At 44.1% G+C, this 15514-nt stretch overlaps 1 protein-coding gene across 1 annotated transcript in view; it reads left to right on the top strand.

Moving 5' to 3' along the window:
• kcnq1.1 (potassium voltage-gated channel, KQT-like subfamily, member 1.1) overlaps positions 1 to 15056 on the top strand; it is a 42984-nt gene extending 27928 nt beyond the window's left edge. The window contains exons 13-18 of the mRNA XM_045689598.1: positions 3 to 126; positions 7232 to 7307; positions 10157 to 10251; positions 10880 to 10926; positions 11579 to 11640; positions 12267 to 15056. Of these exons, the coding sequence (XP_045545554.1) occupies positions 3 to 126; positions 7232 to 7307; positions 10157 to 10251; positions 10880 to 10926; positions 11579 to 11640; positions 12267 to 12500 (638 nt within the window). The 3' untranslated portion in view covers positions 12501 to 15056. The remainder of the gene's footprint in view (positions 1 to 2; positions 127 to 7231; positions 7308 to 10156; positions 10252 to 10879; positions 10927 to 11578; positions 11641 to 12266) is intronic.
• Positions 15057 to 15514: the final 458 nt, after the last annotated feature.

The raw sequence follows: 15514 nt of genomic DNA, 5'->3' as shown, positions 1-15514 counted from the left end.
AGTGAAAAAGACCCCTGGTTTGTTGGAGGTGCAGCCCCCTCGTCCCCTCCAGAGGAACAGCAGCTTTGGGGACGATCTGGACCAGGAGGACCAGTGTGTTCTGACCCCAGTCACCCACGTGTCACAGTCAGTCTGTTTCCCTTTCAGTCTGTCGTCTATCACCCACGTGTCACAGTCAGTCTGTTTCCCTTTCAGTCTGTCGTCTATCACCCACGTGTCACAGTCAGTCTGTTTCCCTTTCAGTCTGTCGTCTATCACCCACGTGTCACAGTCAGTCTGTTTCCCTTTCAGTCTGTCGTCTATCACCCACGTGTCACAGTCAGTCTGTTTCCCTTTCAGTCTGTCGTCTATCACCCACGTGTCACATCAGTTTGTTTCCCTTTCAGTCTGTCGTCTATCACCCACGTGTCACATCAGTTTGTTTCCCCCTTTCAGTATGTCATCTATCACCCACGTGTCACATCAGTTTGTTTCCCTTTCAGTCTGTCGTCTATCACCCACGTGTCACATCAGTTTGTTTCCCCCTTTCAGTATGTCATCTATCACCCACGTGTCACATCAGTTTGTTTCCCCCTTTCAGTATGTCGTCTATCACCCACGTGTCACAGTGGGTCAATGACACAATGACATCATCATAAGCCGGCTCTCTGATTGGTTCCTTCATAGTGACATTGTTATAACCATGCTCTCTAAGTGATCGATTCATAATGACATCATCATAACCCTGCTCTCGGATTGGTCCCTTCATAATGACATTGTCATAACCCTGCTCTGTGATTGCGCCTTTCTTAATGACATCATCATAACCCTGCTTTCTGATTGGTCCCTTCATAATGACATTGTCATAACCCTGCTCTGTGATTGCGCCTTTCATAATGACATCATTATAACCATGCTTTCTGATTGGTCCCATCATAATGACATCATCACAGTGAGTCTGTTTCCCTTTCAGTCTGTGCTCTATTTCCAGCCTGATGGCACACAATTGGCCCAGCGTCGTCCAGGTTTCGCCGGGGTAGGCCGTCATTGTAAATAAGAATTTGTTTTTAACTGACTTGCCTAGTTAAATAAAGGTTAAATGTACAAAATTGTGTAAAAAAGATGAAAAAAAAGAAGAATCACTTTCTAGGCATATTAGACTGATATATCCTTCATTAAAATGGCTGCCATTATCAGCACACTGTGTAACTATGATGATCTATGACATCAGGTCCTCTAGTGATCTCTGTGTGTTATAGGCTAATGGTTTTACCCTGATAGGCTACTGTCAGGTATAGTAAGGTATATCATTGGTTGATTGGGGCCTGTGACTCCAACAATGGGTGTCTACTAGCTACTGGCTATAGATAGATGCAGGCTTATTATGGGCAGATTTTGCTCAGATGACACAGCAGTTATTTGCGATTTGTAAAACGTTCCTGGATTTTCCTACTGGCCTTTAATGTTTCTTGCAATTGTTTTGATGAGTTAACATGTGGTGTATTTTGACCAACAAGATAAGGTTCCAATTTGTTCCTGTTTATCTTATCCTGATTGCAGTGGTGGGCAGTCGAGGAGGTAGCTCTTTTCTTTCCCATCAGGGGAGGGCACTGGAGAGGTCATGAATGGCATGCAGCTACTGTTCAGCTCCCTGGTAGATAACAGACAAAATGACTCCACAATCTTTAGCACAATGATAGCAGGGGAGGGAATGAAATAGACTTTTTGTGATAGTGCTGCGGTTTGTAGTTTGGTTTAAGACTCCCACTCGGTCATTGACAGCTACTAGTATGAAGATAGAGTAGCACCTATAGACATTCATAACGTGTCAAATCAAAGATGTTAACTCATCTTGGATGTTTTTGGCCTAAAGAAAGTAGGAGGAGTCAACGTTGCTTGCCAGAGGTCCTCATCTAGCATTGTGTTGGTCACAGTGTCAGCTGCTCTGAGATCAGAGAGAGAGGGAGTGGCTGTTTAGACCAGGGTGTTGACACCAGTAATGACATGACCTTTTCCTGTCACTTTCAGCTCCTTTGATATGCTTGCCTTGTTGTTGTCCCCAACAAACAAACAAACAGAAAGACAAACAGACAGACACAGTCCAGACCCACACTACCAAGGTCATTTCTCCTCTTGTCACCCAAGTGTCACTTTGGTGAAAGAGGGGGAGAGAGAGTTAGAGAGAGAGGGCGAGCGGGCGTGATTACATCCATGGGTGGTTGTCTAGGCCAGGGGTTAAAGTTAGTGCAGGGTCTTCTAGGTTTAGGCTTGGTGTGTATGGTTGTCTAGGCCAGGGGTTAAAGTTAGTTCAGGGTCTTCTAGGTTTAGGCTTGGTGTGTTTGGCTGTGTAGGGGTGGTAAGATTACTGCAAGAGTGCAGGGATGACAGAATGAAATAGACTTTTAGTTGCCTACCCAGTAACAGAATGAAATAGACTTTTAGTTGCCTACCCAGTAACAGAATGAAATAGACTTTTAGTTGCCTACCAAGTAACAGAATGAAATAGACTTTTAGTTGCCTACCCAGTAACAGAATGAAATAGACTTTTAGTTGCCTACCCAGTAACAGAATGAAATAGACTTTTAGTTGCCTACCCAGTAACAGAATGAAATAGACTTTTAGTTGCCTACCCAGTAACAGAATGAAATAGACTTTTAGTTGCCTACCCAGTAACAGAATGAAATAGACTTTTAGTTGCCTACCCAGTAACAGAATGAAATAGACTTTTAGTTGCCTTGTCACGGCTGTCTAGGACCAGTGGAGATGTGGAATCAGGAGCAGGAGACAGAGGGCCGGAGCAACTGTGTTTTAATAATATTAGTAACACGCAATAGCCGTAGGGCACCAGGCGCGTGGCGAAGTCTGCCAGGGGAAAAACACCTTCCCAAAATAAGCGCACTGGAAACAAAAAGCGCACGGGGCGCAGCCCGGCAATAATAATCGACAATAACAATTTACAATCACAACTGTCCTGAGTGGACAATAAACAATCCCGCACGAGAACCCCAACTGAAAATACACACTAAATAACCCCCCACTAATGACAAACACCAAAACAGGTGCGAGATAGACAGACAGACTAAACCAAAAGACACAGAAACAACGATCGGTGGCAGCTAATAGGCCGGCGACGACGACCGCCGAGCGCCGCCCGACCGAGGAGGGGCGCCACCTTCGTTAGATACTGTGACATGCCTAACCAGTAACAGAATGAAATAGACTTTTAGTTGCCTACCCAGTAACAGAATGAAATAGAGTTTTAGTTGCCTACCCAGTAACAGAATGGAATAGACTTTTAGTTGCCTTCCCAGTCACACCCCCCCTTTCTATCAGGGTGATGATACCTGACAGACTACAGGTTCTATCGGGGTGATGAGGCCAGGCAGACTACAGGTTCTATCAGGGTGATGAGACCAGACAGACTACAGGTTCTATCAGGGTGATGATACCTGACAGACTACAGGTTCTATCAGGGTGATGATACCTGACAGACTACAGGTTCTATCAGGGTGATGATACCTGACAGACTACAGGTTCTATCAGGGTGATGATACCTGACAGACTACAGGTTCTATCGGGGTGATGAGGCCAGACAGACTACAGGTTCTATCAGGGTGATGATACCTGACAGACTACAGGTTCTATCGGGGTGATGAGGCCAGACAGACTACAGGTTCTATCGTGGTGATGAGGCCTGACAGACTACAGGTTCTATCGGGGTGATGAGGCCAGGCAGACTACAGGTTCTATCGGGGTGATGAGGCCAGACAGACTACAGGTTCTATCGGGGTGATGAGGCCAGACAGACTACAGGTTCTATCGGGGTGATGAGGCCAGACAGACTACAGGTTCTATCGGGGTGAAGAGGCCAGACAGACTACAGGTTCTATCGGGGTGATGAGGCCAGACAGACTACAGGTTCTATCGGGGTGATGAGGCCAGACAGACTACAGGTTCTATCGGGGTGATGAGGCCAGACAGACTACAGGTTCTATCGGGGTGAAGCGGCCAGACAGACTACAGGTTCTATCGGGGTGATGAGGCCAGACAGACTACAGGTTCTATCGGGGTGATGAGGCCAGACAGACTACAGGTTCTATCGGGGTGATGAGGCCAGACAGACTACAGGTTCTATCGGGGTGATGAGGCCAGGCAGACTACAGGTTCTATCGTGGTGATGAGGCCAGACAGACTACAGGTTCTATCGGGGTGATGAGGCCAGACAGACTACAGGTTCTATCGGGGTGAAGCGGCCAGACAGACTACAGGTTCTATCGGGGTGATGAGGCCAGACAGACTACAGGTTCTATCGGGGTGATGAGGCCAGACAGACTACAGGTTCTATCGTGGTGATGAGGCCAGACAGACTACAGGTTCTATCGGGGTGAAGCGGCCAGACAGACTACAGGTTCTATCGTGGTGATGAGGCCAGGCAGACTACAGGTTCTATCGGGGTGAAGCGGCCAGACAGACTACAGGTTCTATCGGGGTGATGAGGCCAGACAGACTACAGGTTCTATCGGGGTGATGAGGCCAGACAGACTACAGGTTCTATCGGGGTGATGAGGCCAGACAGACTACAGGTTCTATCGGGGTGAAGCGGCCAGACAGACGACAGGTTCTATCGGGTTGAAGCGGCCAGACAGACGACAGGTTCTATCGTGGTGAAGCGGCCAGACAGACGACAGGTTCTATCGTGGTGAAGCGGCCAGACAGACGACAGGTTCTATCGTGGTGATGCGACTTGACAGACTACAGGTTCCCTCTAATGGATGCTAAGCACCATGACCATCCACCACTTAGTGAAAGCACTACTCTGAGCTTAGTGTTTACAATGACACTCAAAGACAGATCCACTAAAGGTTTGGAACCACCCTTGTTTTTTGAGCCACTTTATCAGAGGCAAATGACAGAGACATTGAGTATAAAACATAAATGTTTCTGAGCCACATACATATTCATCAATATATTTATTTACTGTATGTTGCAAAACCACTTAGTTGACACCCACTGGGCAAAAAGTGGTTGAATCAATGTTGTTTCCATGTAATTTCAACCGAAAAATGTTTATGTGATGACGTTCAATCAATGTGGAAAACTGATTGGTTTTGCAAAAAGTCAACATAAGGGAACTTTGCCTTTTTCACCAAAATGTTTACCTAAATCCAATGACATGGTTAATTTTTTTGTTAATTTTACATTTATTTCACGTTAGTTTACAACTCAACCAAATGTAAATCAAAACTAAACGTTAAACTTGTCTGTGTCCAGTGGGCAGTGATTGCTGTGAATGAAGCCTCATAGGATAATTAGCCCTAAACTCTGCTAGAAGTGTAGTCTGTAGGGAATGGCCCCATCTCAATCTGGCTCAATCTGTTTATTCAGAAGAAATGAGGCCGGGGTGAATTTAGGCAGCATTTATGCTGACACACCCTGACACTCTTCAGCTACAGAATTACCCTCATGCTCTAGGGAGGGATTCTCAACTGGTGGGTCACAACCAAAATTTGGGACGAGGGAGGTTTTGAGTGGGTCATGGGAGTAAAAAATGTAATAATAATGTATTAAGAAATACTCTGGTCTGAACTCAAATAACTTAAAACAAGGAGAAAGTATGTAGACATGATAACACATATTTTTATGAGTAATTTAATTTCTGAAAATGTTTTCTTCAATCACAGTATTTCCAGTATAGAACTATTATCAGTACTATGTTTGTTGATTTTGTGGTCTCAAGCCAGTGAGTTTATTAACATTCTTCATATGGGCAAAATGGTATTATTGACAATGAAAGAGTAGGGAATGTTGTTCCCTTGTCATATAATTGCTACAATTACTATCAATATAGCCTTTGAAAATACAAATATAGTTTTCCAGATTGTATTTTGACGATTATTTTTCGCGATGCGAATATTGGGGTGCGACTGAGACGACCTGGTTCAATTTGGATCCCGAGGCAAAACCAGTTGAGAACCACTGTTGTAGGGTACTGTACAAATGAATTTCCTTGTGACTGTATTGTTTACTTGACTAGTTTTGACTTGAGAATATTCCTGGATAGTTGGTAAGCAACTCCAGTGTATATTTGGCCTTGTGTTTTAGGTTATTGTCCTGCTGAAAGGTTAATTAATTTCCCAGTGTCTGGTGGAAAGCAGACTGAAACTGGTTTTCCTCTAGGATTTTGCCTGTGTTTAGCTCCATTCAGTTTATTTTTTATCCTGAAATACTCCCCCGGTCCTTAACGATTACAAGCATACCCATAACATGATGCAGCCACCACTGTGCTTGAAAATATGGAGAGGGGTACTCAGTAATGTGTTTTATTGTATTTTCCCCAAACATAACACTTTGTATTTAGGACGAAAAGTGAATTGCTTTGCCACATTGTTTTGAAGTATTACTTTAGTGCATTGTTGCATACAGATGAATGTTTTGGAATACTTCTATTCTGTACAGGCTTCCTTTTTTTCACGCTGTTATTTAGATCAGTATTGTGGAGTAACTACAGATGTTGTTGATCCATCCTCAGTTTTCTCCTATCACAACCATTCAACTCTGTAACTGTTTTAAAGTCACCATGGGCCTCATGGTGAAATCCCTGAGCGGTTTCCTTCCTTTCTGTCAACTGAGTTAGGAAGGACACCTGTATCTTTGTAGTGACTGGTTGTATTGATACACCATCCAAAGTGTAATTAATAACTTCACCATGCTCAAAGGGATATTCAATGTCTGCTTTTTATTTTTATCCGTATACCAATAGGTGCCCTTCTTTGTGAGGCATTGGATAATCTCCCTGGTCCTTGTGGTTGAATCTGTGTTTGAAATTCACTGCTCGACTGAGGGACTTTACAGATAATTGTTTGTGTGGTGTACAGAGATGAGGTAGTCATTCACAAATATATTATTATTGCACACAGAGTGAGTCCATGAAACTTATTATGTGACTTGTTAAGAAACTGTTTTACTCCTGAACTTATTTAGCCTTGCCATAACAAAGGGGTTGAATACTTATTGACTCAAGACATTTCAGCTTGTCATTTTTAATTAATTTGTAAACAAAAATAGAAAAACACAATTCCACTTTGACATTATAGGGTATTGTGTGTAGGCCAGTGACACCATTTTTTTAAAAACGTTTAATCTATTTTAAATTCAGGCTGTAACACAACTAAATGTGTAAAAAGTAAAGGGGTGTGAATACTTTCTGAATACTTTGCTATAAAAATCACTCATAGCCATCTATCTCACGCAGGCTGCAGGAGACTCACAGAGCAGCTATCCACGTGATCCTACGGATGCGCTACTTTGTCGCCAAGAAGAGATTCCAGGTGGGTACGTTGTTTGTAGGAGTGTTTTTGACCAGCAGAACGATCCACTGTATTGACAGATACCACTACCTACATTCTGGTATAGGCTACCACACCTGGGTTCAAATACTATTTCAGGTATTTTAATTACTTTTCAGTACATTTCAAAAGAAGTATTCAGATATTTGAAAAAAAACAAGTAGTTAAATATTGAAATGTATTTGTAAATACACTTGGAAAGTATAAAACAAATACTCAAATACACTGACTCGAATGCATTTAACCCATACATTTGAATAATTTGAAAGTACTTTCACATACATTTAGGTCGACAATATGTTTTTACAAATAACCATTCAAATCCTCAAATAAAAGTACTTGTTTTGGGCTGTTTATTTGAAAATACTCAAATACACAGAAAAAAGTATTTAAATAAATACTAAAGTACACATGTATTTGCACCCAGGTATGAAGGCTACTGCTATTTCAGCTCTTTCCTCTTTCCCTCTCTACCCTAACAACATTACAATCCACTCCATACATTCAGACGTCCCCCCCCCATCCTGGTTCTTTCTGGTTGCCCTCAGCAGTCAACACACAGCATATCCTGTTTTATCAGCAGGCTGTTAGCCGCAGACTAGCGCTAGGTAGCGCTTGGGACAATGATGTCACGCTGATGACTGTTTACCCTCCTCTTAATGGGACTGCCTGTCCTCATGTCCTCTTAACGGGTCTGCCTGTCCTCACTTCGGTGTGACTGTTTGCCTTCCGCACAGGCTGCCTTGATCAAGTCACACCGGGACTACAGGACAAACAGGCAGCTTCACACTGCTGTCTGAGCGGGTGTTGTGGAGCTCAACCTAAAACTAACATAGTCAATCAATGAAGAGACTCTTCCCTCAGGCTGAAAAGCAGAACAGCGGACATCACTCAAGTTGTGTGTTTGCCTTTGAGTCTGTGTGTGTCTGGGTTCTCAGTTGTGTGTGTGGGGGGTGGGAGGGTGGTGGTGGGGGGGATTTGGACTTGGTTTTGGATTGTAGTGTTATTATGGTTGTGTGTATGGGCTTAGTGTTTGAGTGATCAGGCTGTCTTTAGGGTTCTAGAATACTCTGTAGTGTGTTCCCAGGGTTTTAGTTGAAGAGACTGGTGATGTTCCCGTGTGTGTGTGTGTGTGTGTGTGTGTGTGTGTGTGTGTGTGTGTGTGTGTGTGTGTGTGTGTGTGTGTGTGTGTGTGTAGAATGTCTTTATGTTTGGTGTGAAGTAGGTGTGTTTGATCTGGTGACACATATATATATTTGGAACACCATCTACTGTGAGGCTGTGTTGAAGTACCGTAACGTCTAAGTCCACGTCAGTTGAGGCCTGAGTTCAGCTGAGGTAGCTACTCTACTGGCTACAGGCCCACTGCTGCACTGCTCTACCCTGTTAGCACACTGCACGGTATGCACAGAGAAACTGACTCTACAGTCAAACACACCTAGTGGCTCATGAAGGATAGATACTGAACATCAGTGGTGGAAAAAGTACCTGTCATACTTGAGTAAAAGTAAAGATACCTTAATAGAAAATGACTCAAGTAAAAGTCAACCAGTAAAATTCTACTTGAGTAAAAGTCTAAAAGTATTTGGTTTAAAATATACTTAAGTATCAAAAGTAAATATAATTTCTAAAATATACTTAAGTATCAAAAGTCAAAGTATAAATCATTCCAAATTCCTTATATTAAGCAAACCAGATGGCACCATTTTCTTGTTATTTTAATTCATGAAACGCCAGGGGCACACTCCAACATTCAGACATAATTTACAAACAAAGCATTTGAGTCCGCCAGATCAGAGGCAGTAGGGATGCCCGGGGATGTTCTCTTGATAAGTGTGTGAATTTGACTTTTCCTAACAAGTACTTTTGGGTGTCAAGGAAAATGTATGGAGTAAAAAGTACAATATTTTCTTTAGGAATGTAGTGCAGTAAAAGTTGTCAAAAATATAAATCGTAAAGTACAGTACCCCAAATAACGACTTAAGTAGTACCTTAAAGTATTTTTACTTAAGTACTTTACACCACTGCTGTACATCATGTCGGTATATGACAGGGGAAAAAACACTCAGTGGGTTAACACCACGAGTGTTTTAAGTCATAGTTCTCCGATTAGTGGGTTAACACCACGAGTGTTTTAAATTATAGTTCTCAGATTAGTGGGTTAACACCACGAGTGTTTTAAATTATAGTTCTCAGATTAGTGGGTTAACACCACGAGTGTTTTAAATTATAGTTCTCAGATTAGTGGGTTAACACCATGAGTGTTTTAAATTATAGTTCTCAGGTTAAAGTCGGTTAACACCATGAGTGTTTTAAGTCATAGCTCTCAGATTAGTGGGTTAACACCATGAGTGTTTTAAATTATAGTTCTCAGATTAGTGGGTTAACACCATGAGTGTTTTAAGTCATAGCTCTCAGATTAAAGTGGGTTAACACCATGAGTGTTTTAAGTCATAGCTCTCAGATTAAAGTGGGCTAACACCATGAGTGTTTTAAGTCATAGCTCTCAGATTAAAGTGGGCTAACACCATGAGTGTTTTAAGTCATAGTTCTCAGCTTTAAAGCTGCAATATGTCATTTTTGGGGGGGTGTCTGTGTATTGTCTTGACTGCTTTCAATAATTGTGTGTGTGTGTGTGTGTGTGTGTGGTATGACTGTCTGATGTGCTTACATCAGAGAGAGATCTTTTCATATATTCTCTAGTCTGCAACTCAAACTTCTTTTCACAAACTGTTAGAAAGACTTATTTTACAAGATGTCAGCTTTTTGATCTGTTGACTTCTTTAGAGTTTTTACTGCTGAGGGTGATTAACACTGTGTGTGTTCTGCAGCAAGCACGTAAGCCCTATGACGTGCGAGACGTGATCGAGCAGTATTCCCAAGGACACCTGAATCTCATGGTGCGCATCAAGGAGCTACAGAGGAGGTGGGCTGCATCTCAAGCTGTCTCCTAAGTCCCGTTCATTTCAAATTGATATCAAGGTCTTTATGCGGGTTAGCTCATCCATTGCAATTAACTCACTGATTAAAGTGCATATGACTTGCACACTACAGACCCACTGGGCACAGACGTCAGTTCAACATCTAGTTTGATTTACATTTAGTTGAGTTGTCAGCTAATGTGAATACAACGTCAAATCAACAACTAAAAATCACCATGTCATTAGATTTAGGTTAAAAGTTGGGTGAAAAAAAGACGAATGCCCTCACGTTGGTGATGTTTTGCAAAACCAATTAGTTTTCTACGTTGATACAACGTCATCACATAGCTTTTTGAGGGTTTAAATTATGTGGAAACAACGTTGTTTCAACCAGTTTTTGCCCAGTGGGGATGCAGTCTTTTTTTTTTCTCACACTCGTCTGGGTCAAAATCCACAGAGATTTTTTTTTACTGCATTAAATTGAAACAATAAATATCCTCATCACCACGGAAATTACATTTTGTGTCTGCCTTTCTCTCAGATTTTGACCCAGTTAAGTGCGGCATGCTGTGCCGTGACTGCACCTGTATATAACCCAATGCACTGCATTCAATGTGTTTAATTCTCCTCTAGACTGGACCAGTCTCTAGGGAAGCTAACCCTCTTCCAGACTAGCTCAGGTAAACAGTTCTCTACTGTAATTTACAGCATCTTAGAGGGGTTGGACACAGTGTACTATATCTCTACTGTAATTTACAGCATCTTAGAGGGGCTGGACACAGTACTATATCTCTACTGTAATTTACAGCATCTTAGAGGGGTTGGACACAGTGTACTATATCTACTGTAATTTACAGTATCTTAGAGGGGCTGGGCACAGTGTACTATATCTACTGTAATTTACAGCATCTTAGAGGGGCTGGACACAGTGTACTATATCTACTGTAATTTACAGCATCTTAGAGGGGTTGGACACAGTACTATATCTCTACTGTAATTTACAGCATCTTAGAGGGGTTGGACACAGTGTACTATATCTACTGTAATTTACAGCATCTTAGAGGGGCTGGACACAGTGTACTATATCTACTGTAATTTACAGCATCTTAGAGGGGCTGGACACAGTGTACTATATCTACTGTAATTTACAGCATCTTAGAGGGGCTGGACACAGTGTACTATATCTCTACTGTAATTTACAGCATCTTAGAGGGGTTGGACACAGTACTATATCTCTACTGTATCTCACAGCATCTTACGTCTCTTCTTGTTTCTTGTTACGTCTTGTTTCGCTGGTTTATGACTTGGACCATGATGCTCCTGGGGCCAAAGACAAAGCCAAAGACAAAGGCACCAACACCATCGGCTCCAGACTCAACAGGATGGAGGACAAGGTAGGACGTTACTCCATGTTACACCCTCTGAACAGAGTACAGCTACTCATCTACAGGTGCCATTTCTATTGTGCCTTTAACCAGATTTCAAAGCCCTCCATTTTGTGCCACCTTACCACAGCCAATGTTAAGCACCCAACTCAGTGACACACAGCAGCCATTTTGTGCCAAATCGGTTTGACCAAAATCTGTTTGTGCCAAGTCAGTTTGACTATAGAAAAGCCATCAGTGTGGATCAACTGTGCTCAGACTGATGCTTTGCACAGGACAGTCAGGTTTTTTTCTCCAGCACAGAGGTCTGATAGGAGTGAATTCACTCTACACCGACATAATCAGTCCCCTAATGATATCCCTAAAAAGGAGTTGACAACCAGGGTGGATTTTCATTTACAAAACCTTTCAAGTTTTCTATTTGTTTTGGCTTTCATTAAAACTATTTTGATCATTTAATGAGGTATGATAATGTCTTGGTTTGTTTTCCCAAGATGAAAAGGATTTGGTGATTTGCCTGAAAAAGGCCGATAACGAGAACATTAGAATACACATTTCCATTTTCTGCAAAAACAGAAATTCTATTATATTATTCTGTACAGCATTGACTTTTCTGTTTGTCCATCTACTTACAGATACAACGCATGGACCAGACACTCAACCAAATCGCAGAGTCCCTTACCCAGCTGTTGTCTGGGACAATCCAGGGGCAGGGGGACATGGGGGGAGCACAGGGGCAAGGTAGGAGGAGGTCACAGGGTAGGGCAGTTGTCCCCAGCCAGGATAGCCTACCCAGCTACGAGCAGCTCTCCACCGCAACCCTCCATCCATCCCTGCACCCCAGCCTCAGCCAGGACAAGAGCTCCTGAATCGACTATCCATCCACCCCTCAACCCCAGCCTCAGCCAGGACAAGAGCTCCTGAATCGACCATCCATCCACCCCTCAACCCCAGCCTCAGCCAGGACAAGAGCTCCTGAATCGACCCTCCATCCACCCCTCAACCCCAGCCTCAGCCAGGACAAGAGCTCCTGAATCGACCCTCCATCCACCCCTCAACCCCAGCCTCAGCCAGGACAAGAGCTCCTGAATCGTCCCTCCATCCACCCCTCAACCCCAGTCTCAGCCAGGACAAGAGCTCCTGAATCGACCATCCATCCACCCCTAAACCCCAGCCTCAGCCAGGACAAGAGCTCCTGAATTGACCATCCATCCACCCCTAAACCCCAGCCTCAGCCAGGACAAGAGCTCCTGAATCGACCATCCATCCACCCCTCAACCCCAGCCTCAGCCAGGACAAGAGCTCCTGAATCGACCCTCCATCCACCCCTCAACCCCAGCCTCAGCCAGGACAAGAGCTCCTGAATCGACCATCCATCCACCCCTCAACCCCAGCCTCAGCCAGGACAAGAGCTCCTGAATCGACCCTCCATCCACCCCTCAACCCCAGTCTCAGCCAGGACAAGAGCTCCTGAATCGACCATCCATCCACCCCTCAACCCCAGCCTCAGCCAGGACAAGAGCTCCTGAATCGACTATCCATCCACCCCTCAACCCCAGCCTCAGCCAGGACAAGAGCTCCTGAATCGACCCTCCATCCACCCCTCAACCCCAGTCTCAGCCAGGACAAGAGCTCCTGAATCGACCATCCATCCACCCCTCAACCCCAGTCTCAGCCAGGACAAGAGCTCCTGAATCGTCCCTCCATCCACCCCTCAACCCCAGTCTCAGCCAGGACAAGAGCTCCTGAATCGTCCCTCCATCCACCCCTCAACCCCAGTCTCAGCCAGGACAAGAGCTCCTGAATCGACCATCCATCCACCCCCAAACCCCAGCCTCAGCCAGGACAAGAGCTCCTGAATCGACCATCCATCCACCCCTAAACCCCAGCCTCAGCCAGGACAAGAGCTCCTGAATCGACCATCCATCCACCCCTCAACCCCAGCCTCAGCCAGGACAAGAGCTCCTGAATCGACCCTCCATCCACCCCTCAACCCCAGTCTCAGCCAGGACAAGAGCTCCTGAATCGACCCTCCATCCACCCCTCAACCCCAGTCTCAGCCAGGACAAGAGCTCCTGAATCGACCCTCCATCCACCCCTCAACCCCAGTCTCAGCCAGGACAAGAGCTCCGGAATCGACCCTCCATCCACCCCTCAACCCCAGTCTCAGCCAGGACAAGAGCTCCTGAATCGACCATCCATCCACCCCTCAACCCCAGTCTCAGCCAGGACAAGAGCTCCTGAATCGACCCTCCATCCACCCCTCAACCCCAGTCTCAGCCAGGACAAGAGCTCCTGAATCGACCCTCCATCCACCCCTCAACCCCAGTCTCAGCCAGGACAAGAGCTCCTGAATCGACCCTCCATCCACCCCTCAACCCCAGTCTCAGCCAGGACAAGAGCTCCTGAATCGACCATCCATCCACCCCGCAACCCCAGTCTCAGCCAGGACAAGAGCTCCTGAAGCCGAGAAACACCAAAACCACTTTGGCGCTTTCTCTCCGTCTTGTTCTGAGATCAGTGTTCTTCATGATAATGAACCAGCTGTATAGTGCTAGGGCAAAAACTAAACGTGTACTCAGTGGGGGCCCCAGGACCGAGTTTGGGAAACCCTGCCCTAGAAAAGAACCGTATAGACAGGAGATTTAGCAACTCTTGGAGGACAATCGAATTAAATCCAAAAATATATATATATTATTAAAAGTGGAACCAACACGTTTCAGCTTTTGGCCTTCTACTTTAAACAAAGATCATTTTATTTAATTTCAATGTCCTCCCAAGAGTTGCTATATCTCCTATCTGCTTCAGTTTGCTCCTCAATTCATGCACCTTGGTTGGAGAGCGAGGTAGCGGCAGTGCTCCCTTCCCTAGAACAGAACAGTGCCTTAGCCTACAGGACAAGCCAGCTAGATACACAGACAGGACATATTTTTCATAGATCCTGGATATGATTATGTTTCTGAATTCTCATTTACTGCAATTGTCAATGTTCCGGGGGAACTTTTCTTGGAAATGTGAGCAAGCGCCATATTCAAACTCTTTCCCCTCAATCAAAAGGAAATAAGATTAAAGTGCATATATAACATTATTCCAGCTGTGTAAGAGTATTGGAATGTTACAATATCAAAAAGTAAAGGTAGTATTCTATTTGATTGAAATATGTTGATATGCAAAGCAAACACTTCAGTATAAAGGTAGCTATGTTTTGATGGTGAATATGGAATGATGTCCATACCAAAAGTAATCAGTTATAATAACACAATATGTTTTCAAAAGTTCTCCATGTATGTACCGTCAAAACATAAACTAAAGTGTTGGGGCCGGGGTGAGGGCTTTTATGTAGATTTTCAATGCAATCAAATTGTGTAGCTATCATGTTTTATAAAGATTTTGCATTGACAATAAATGAATGTGGCAAATATCCATAACTTTTTGGGGGGTGATTGTCAAACAATTCTGTTCAACCATGGATCTTGCATCAATAATTAGTTATAGATTATTACATCCAAGTTAGGTCATATCAATGTCCCATTGGAAGCTGTATGTGTGGAAGGTGCCTTAAAGGGCTATAACATCTAAGATACATTGTCCTGTCCCTTTAAAACCCACAACATTAACCATGCCCCCCCCCCCCCGGAGTAGACTCTATTCCATGAAGACCAAAGGGAGGGAAGAGTTAATTGCACCTAGATCCCCCTTCCCCTCTCATGTCTTGGACCTTGGGGGGTGGTGGATGGAAGGACCAGTGGCGTGGCTAATACCAGAGCTTTGGACAGATGACCTCAGCTGCAGCAGATGGTGACCTCATCCCGCTTGCCTTCCGGGGATCCTTCCATTCCTTCAGTAGTAGTAGGCACACAGATAAAAGACCAGATGACCATCT

This window comes from Salmo salar, chromosome ssa11 (genome assembly GCF_905237065.1).
Source record: "Salmo salar chromosome ssa11, Ssal_v3.1, whole genome shotgun sequence".
Classification (NCBI taxonomy): domain Eukaryota; kingdom Metazoa; phylum Chordata; class Actinopteri; order Salmoniformes; family Salmonidae; genus Salmo; species Salmo salar.
Note: the sequence above shows the minus strand (reverse complement) of the source record. Positions and strands in the feature narration are given on the sequence as shown.